The 6,925-nt window shown below is 37.7% G+C and overlaps 1 protein-coding gene across 2 annotated transcripts; it reads right to left on the bottom strand.

The window, feature by feature from the left end:
- Positions 1-482: 482 nt before the first annotated feature.
- On the bottom strand, positions 483-6,089 carry LOC130993660 (probable alpha,alpha-trehalose-phosphate synthase [UDP-forming] 8). Of its 2 annotated transcripts, XM_057918642.1 has the most exons (5): positions 5,748-5,992; positions 3,730-3,866; positions 1,557-3,642; positions 1,194-1,461; positions 483-1,109 (listed from the first exon to the last, which is right to left on the bottom strand). In XM_057918642.1, exons 3-5 carry the CDS (start codon positions 3,536-3,538, stop codon positions 786-788), a joined length of 2,574 nt encoding a protein of 857 aa, XP_057774625.1. In that variant the 5' UTR covers positions 3,539-3,642; positions 3,730-3,866; positions 5,748-5,992; the 3' UTR covers positions 483-785. The 2 variants fall into 2 exon arrangements, with proteins under 2 accessions (XP_057774625.1, XP_057774626.1); XM_057918643.1 differs by lacking the exon at positions 3,730-3,866 and having other exon boundaries at positions 5,748-6,089.
- Positions 6,090-6,925: the final 836 nt, after the last annotated feature.

Raw genomic sequence — 6,925 nt, 5'->3', positions numbered from 1 at the left:
CTTCGTATATTTTAAAATGTTATTCATCAAATATCAGGAATAAAATTCATTATATAAATGCGTGTAAATGTAAATCAACTTAAGCTGCATCCTATGTCACAAAAACTAACACAATAGCATTTATAAAGTGTAGCATCAAACATACCCACTTTAGTATTATTCGTCAATTTTGATAAACACGATAACGATGTAGACATTACATTACACTTTCCCCAAGTTTACTTTTTATGGGCTCACAAAGCTAAAAACATAATCAAAAGGCAAGGATTATGATTTTGATAATTATAATCCATTTTATTTGGTAAAACACCTAAATTACCAAAAAAAAAACCTGTGAATACAGACCTCCCACACCCACATACCTTTTTAATGCTTATTTTTGTAATACCAAAAGAAACCTACAACCTCCATCCGTACAATTTTAATAAGCAATGTAATATTCGAGAAGTTATTATGGCAAGAAACAATCTCAAAAATCAGACATGAAAAGCAGCAGTAGCATGCAGAAAGAGATATAAGCTGAAATAGTGATACAAATTAGGATTACATTTGAAGGAGCAATTTCAACTATACAAAATAATGGTGGCATCTAAGCAATCAAGAGCAACCATTATCAAATCAGAAGAACTACAATATGCTCTCTACACTATTAAGTATTTCACATCCCACCCGCCAACACAACAAGATTACCAACATCCCTATTCAAGTTAGAACCTGCGTCAATTTTTTTCTCTTTTCCTGGTCAGAAGTCCAAAAGCAAAAATATACAATACCTACCTTGACTGTCAGAAAACGCTATCGAACGCAACCTTGAATTGGGCGCTATGCCGAGGCTTCGGGTTAGAAGCACTGGCAAGACCTCGAAGCATTCTCACAACATCTGTAGTGTCATCAAGATAGTATTTAGCCTTGCTCGGCTTTTGCCCAACAGTGCAAGCGAATATCTCCAGAACTGCAGTGCCAGATGAATTAGAGACGGCGTTTGATATACTCTCAAACATATCTTCATCTGATCTGTCATCCCCAATACACATAACAAAATCTGGTGCCTCGCCATTACTGGCCAACGTTGAGAGCACCTTCTCGGCAACCAAACCTTTGGTCACTCCCTACAGATAAAAGATGCATCAATGATAACTCATAACTTGAAGTGTTCATGAGAGAGAGAGAGAGAGAGGGAGAGAGATACATACTTGTGGCTTTACTTCAACTATATGCTGGCCCCTTTGAACAACAGCAGGTTCATTTGCAAGGACATTTTCCAAATGATCTAGAAGTTCCTTGGCCTGGCACGAACCGAAGTCAGGGTCAGCATCCCTGTGATGCCAGACCAATGCACTCTCTTTAACTTCCATCGAAGATCCATCAGTTGCTTCCATGTAATGCTTCATAATGGGTTCGACAATCTCTTTCCAATCAAGATCGGCAGTTAACGACTCCCACTCAGAGGTTTTGTTCCACCTAAAAAACAAAGGACATGATGATGTTGAGTTGCGTCAGAAACCACACTATAATTCAACAAAAGAGAAGTATAAGAACAAGATTCTGTTCAATACCTTAGAAAGTACCCATGTTCAGCAGCCAGTCCCAAATTTTCACATGGAGCGAGCCACTCACTAAGTGAATCCCTTCCTCTACCACTAACTATGAACACTGTGTTATTAGAGTCATTACACAAAGCATTGAGCATATCCACCACTTCAGGACTAGGGGATTTAACCATGGAGGCTTGGGATACAACGGTGCCATCGTAGTCCAAAAATATTGCCCTTCTGTGAGTCCTTTTATAGGATGAAACAATATGATCGACTGATAACTTCCTAAAACTTGGAGAAAGTGACACAACCCTGAAACCCAAGCCCAAGCCGATGCCCCAACAACGCTTGTCATAGTGATCCTTGCAAGCTCTCTCCAAGTCCTGCATGAAGCTGCGAGCCCAATAGGCTATATCGTGAGAACTAACATAGCGATAGTGTTTCTCGTGCCGCAATTGCTTTTCTGCATCGGACATGGTGATGGCCATGTTCATGGCCTCAGCAACAGCATCAATATCCCATGGATTAACCCTAATAGCTCCACTTAAAGAGGGTGAGCAACCAATGAACTCCGACACGACAAGCGTGCCGGTCCTGGGAGATTCTGGTTTTGTACCTGTAACTTGACTCATAATAGAAGAGCCCTGCCGGCAAACTACATATTTATACGGGACCAAGTTCATCCCATCCCTCACTGCATTAACAATGCAACATTCGGCCACAGCATAATAGGCAGTCTTCTCGTAGCGAGGAGCAGGACGATCAATCAAAATGACAGGGACATAGTCAGCACAACCATAAACCTCATTAATTCTTTTAGCAGCAAAGTATGTTTCCTTTTTTATTTCCTGAACATCCTTCCCGGAGCTCCTCGCAGGATTAACTATCTGAACCAACACTAGTTTACCTTGCAACTCCCTATGCTGTAGCAAGAGCTGTTCAAAAGCTAGCAACTTCAAACTGATGCCTTTGAATATATCCATGTCATCAACTCCAAGAATCACTTTCTTGCCAATGAACTGTTCTTGTAATTCTTTAACTTTATTGCATGTAGAACGCAGATTTAACACAGACTCCAATCTCCCCATGTGAATACCTACTGGAAGGATTTTGATGTAGACTGTTCGACCAAAGTAATCCAGTCCAATGTGCCCCCTCTTGGATTCATAGTCAAGGCCTAGCATTCTACCACAACAAGACAGGAAATGGCGAGCATAGTCGAATGTGTGAAAGCCTATTAAATCAGCATTTAGTAGTCCTTTTAGAATTTCATCTCTAACAGGCAATGTTCTGTAAATCTCCGATGAAGGAAATGGGCTGTGAAGAAAAAAGCCAAGTTTGACACGGTTATAGCGCTTCCTTAAAAAAGTAGGTAGCACCATGAGGTGGTAATCATGAATCCAGATGAAATCATCCTCTGGATTGGCTATTTCCATTACCTTATCAGCAAAAATCTTATTTGCAGACACATAGGCCTGCCAGAGTTGTCTGTCAAATCGATCACCATGATCTGGGCACATAGGCAGCATGTAATGGAAAAGAGGCCAGAGCTGTTGCTTACAAAAACCGTAGTAAAATTTCTTCTGGATATCAGGTGGAAGAAAAGTGGGTACACAATTGAATTCGTCTAGAAGCCTCTGTGCAATTTCTTCCTGTTCATTGGCTTCTATTTCAACCTTTAGAGATCCCACATATATAACTTCAGTCTCAGGCGAAAACCCATCCTTCATTTGTAAATATAGTGAATCTTCATCCCAACTAAATCGCCATTTACCAGTCCCATTATCCTTTTGAGCAATCAATGGCAACATATTTGTCACGATGATTTTCCGCTCACGGGAAACAGATGATGTGCTATCTGAGTCTACATCACTGCTCCCATTACCATCACATAAAATTCCAGGAATAGTCATCACCCTTGGAAGGCTTCTAGTAGTTGGAGGAACATCTGGCAATTCTCCAGAAGCCAAGTCAAAGAAATTTCCACATGATCTTGACGCCATGGCAAAAGAGGCTCTTCCAGAGAGAGTCTCCAAGAACTTGTTCCTCAGAAAATGCAATTCCAGAAGTCAATGAAAAGGCTGCCAGCACTAATGTATCCACAAGCCTACATCACAAAACAGAGCATTTTAGACACTAATTGCAAGCAGCACCACTTCTTCAATCTGGTTATCATAAGTTCTTCGCCACTCACTTTGTAAGATATAAGTTGCACAATAAGCTAAGTAATAGGAATCAAAAGAGAAAAGTGAGATTTCAAGAATGCTCCATTAAGCTCTTCACAGACAAAAAGATAATCCTGTCTGCAAGTATCACAGCATTCCAGTTCACCTAATAACAATGACAATATAGCACGAAAACTAGTGAAGCAATCTACTGCACATGAAAGACAAAAATAATAATGATGACCCATGATTTAAGGGAAAGCATCAAAACAACTGTACAGGAGAAATATTAAAATGCTGTTTGCATTAGTAAATGTCCAAATTAAGTAGCACTGGCTGATCCCACAATGCCCAGCAGCCCAGGTAACACAAACATTCTATCGAAATCAACATGATGTGTGGATAAGTGAGTAAACAGAGAACTGTTTGTAAATATTAAATAAAAAAGAAAGAGAAGATACATTTGAGATCATGCATAACAACATAAATGTCTAACAGAAAACAATAGCTAGACTACAATACATGATTGCACTATTAAGAAGTGCAAAGTGATAACAATAATATATCAGAATCTTTGAAACTTAGTTAATTCAAATATCAGCCTCCAGAAACCATATTAAAATTCACAATCAGCATACAAGCCATGGAAATAAGCATAAAAAACATCTTAGTACAAGACTATCACACTGCAGTTATTTTCCACAAGTACCTTAAATGGTCATGCTATCTTTGCAACAATCAGGCATTCTTGAATATCGGTAACATTTCAGTGAAATGCAAAGGACCAATTGAAACAATATTTATATACTTATAATGCTAGATATATGTTTAACAACCTTGGTGGTATGTCATATGAAATCAAACTTAATCAGACGATTCAGACCAATTGGTAATGGTTTATTGCATGCGCTCACAATCCGATCTCGTCAGGTTAAAGATCCTTAGGATAACCAAACTCGCTTGCTTGAATAAAAACTATATCATGAATACAATCATCCTAAATATTTAAGATAGTGTCATTCTTTTCATATTTATTCACATACTATTTTTGCTCAAAAGTCATTACTGGACTAAATGGCTCCTGGGAAACTCACTCACACACGAGAACAATTTCCAGCACCTAAGACGATGCTATATCCACATCAGCCTTGAAGCACAATCTCTATATTAGATCTTCATAGCAAATGGGTGAACCACATAAATGAATATTAGGTGAGGATGACTGAACAGCAGAAATCCAATAACAGCTGTAAAATGTGCCCGAACCTTATAAACAGATTTTTAGTTGAGGATCAAAACTCAAAGCTGAACAGCAATCCTAATGCAATGTCTTCATAAAAAACGCATGCAACAAAGTAAGAGCCGTCAAAATGCAGCTATACCTTATAATACATGACTGGAACCAAAGATTTAAGCTTTTGAAACCTAACTTATTCAAAGGATGTTGTACGGATATATCCCCCCAAGTTTCCAAAGAAAAGCATTTAAAGAAAGATAGAGACAGTTAAGAACATCTGCAATGCAAATATTCTTGTATAAAATGAAAAGCTGCTAAATTCATTGTCGATCAATAAAAACTTAATAGAATGACTCCCATGCGATAAGATGTGCTAGAAACCACTGGCTTATACAAGGTACTCAAAGCATTGATTTTCTAAAACATCCACAGACGCACCCAAAAAAAAAAAAAACGGAGCTTAATGTGAAACCAGTAGGCGTTCTAGCCTAAAAAAAAGAGATTTCTTCACTGCGACCGTTCCTCACAAAACTCAGAACTCAACTCCTATAGGCAGGAAAAATAAACTTGAACACATCACAAAAAATAATACTCCAACGCTGTAAAATTAAGAAACGCAAATCAAATAGCAAACCACACCAAACTCCAAATTTTCATGTATTAACTTTAAAATAAAAATACGAAAAGCGGAAAACGAAAAAAAAAAATCATGAATGATTCCAAAACGCAATTAATTCACAGCAATCCAAGAGTCAAAAGAAGAAGAAAAAAATGGAAAAATAGAAAAGAGAAGATGTAGGAATCGCTCACAGAGAGATCGCAATAAGTCGTCTAAGTCAGCACCGATTAACAGTTTCCGAAATTGCTCCGCTGACAGTGTTTGAAGAGAGAATTGAGAGAGCACCGAACAAAATAGATTCAAAGAGCAAATTGAGAATGAGAATTTGGTGAGATGGATATAGTTTTCAAGAGAGAGAGAGAGAGAGAGAGAGAGTGAATTTAGAGATAGAAAGAGAAAGATAGATAAAGATGATATAATAAATGCAGCAACATGGATAAAATGTACAACTTTGAAATGTTAAGAGTACAACTGGCTGAAGTGTCGAAAAAAAAACATTAAACGAAAAATGTAAATGAAGTGGAAAATGTTGCAAGAAGAAGTGGATAGAGACGAGGAGACTACTATAGTCCGGTAGTTTGAACTAACCCTAGTTCCCATCTCACTATTTTCGAATTTCCTCATTTGCCCCTACTTCCTCCTTATATTACCTTCGTTATAATATCCATATCCATTTTTCTCTTTTATCTTTTCTTTATGCAAGACATGCTTTTTTTATTCCTTTTCACTTTCCGAAGAAATTAACATTTTAATCACCTCTTAGAGCATCCACAATGCTTGTTGCTTAGAGGGGTGTCTTAGGAGTGGGCCCCACCTAAGACACACCCCTCTCCAATGCATTGTGTCTTAGGTGGGTGCTTAGATCCTCATTTTCACAAAATTCATATTTCTACACTTTTATTTTTAAAATTCATATTTTATTAAAATTAAAATTCTACATTACAATAATTTAAAGACATAATTTAAATACAATAATAATAATAAAAATTACAATAATTTTTTAGGGCTCAATCGGACCAAAACGAGACCAAATGTGTATCAAACGGTCATATTTAAAAAAAATATAATAAATAGGAATTTCGATAATTATCATAAATTTCGATAAAAAAATTATAATAAAATAAAATTACAATAATTATCAAATGAAAAAAAAAATAGGAATTTTGATTATTTTTTTTTTAAAAGAAGGCGCGTCCGGCGGACGCGCCAAACACGCCTCGCCTTCGCCCCGGATCTCTGCTTCGCCTCGGCCTCGGAACTGGCTGGGTCTCCAGCGCGGGCAGCACTCCAGCGCACCGGATCGACGCGAGCTTCGCCTCAAGCGCTGGAGTTGCTCTTAGTCACAATACTAGTAATGTATTTAACCTAG

Source organism: Salvia miltiorrhiza, chromosome 7 (assembly GCF_028751815.1).
Source record: "Salvia miltiorrhiza cultivar Shanhuang (shh) chromosome 7, IMPLAD_Smil_shh, whole genome shotgun sequence".
NCBI classification, from domain to species: Eukaryota; Viridiplantae; Streptophyta; class Magnoliopsida; order Lamiales; family Lamiaceae; genus Salvia; species Salvia miltiorrhiza.
The sequence above is the reverse complement of the archived record's forward strand: the minus strand, read 5'-3'. Positions and strand labels throughout refer to the sequence as shown.

Excerpts from the sequence above, each read along its gene's own strand:
- LOC130993660 (XM_057918643.1), bottom strand. The coding sequence starts at position 3,538 with ATGGCGTCAAGATCATGTGGAAATTTCTTTGACTTGGCTTCTGGAGAA. Across the intron at positions 1,462-1,556 it reads GAACATGGGTACTTTCTAAG|GTGGAACAAAACCTCTGAGT; the intron begins GTATTGAACAGA and ends TTTGTTTTTTAG. Across the intron at positions 1,110-1,193 it reads TAGTTGAAGTAAAGCCACAA|GGAGTGACCAAAGGTTTGGT; the intron begins GTATGTATCTCT and ends TTTTATCTGTAG.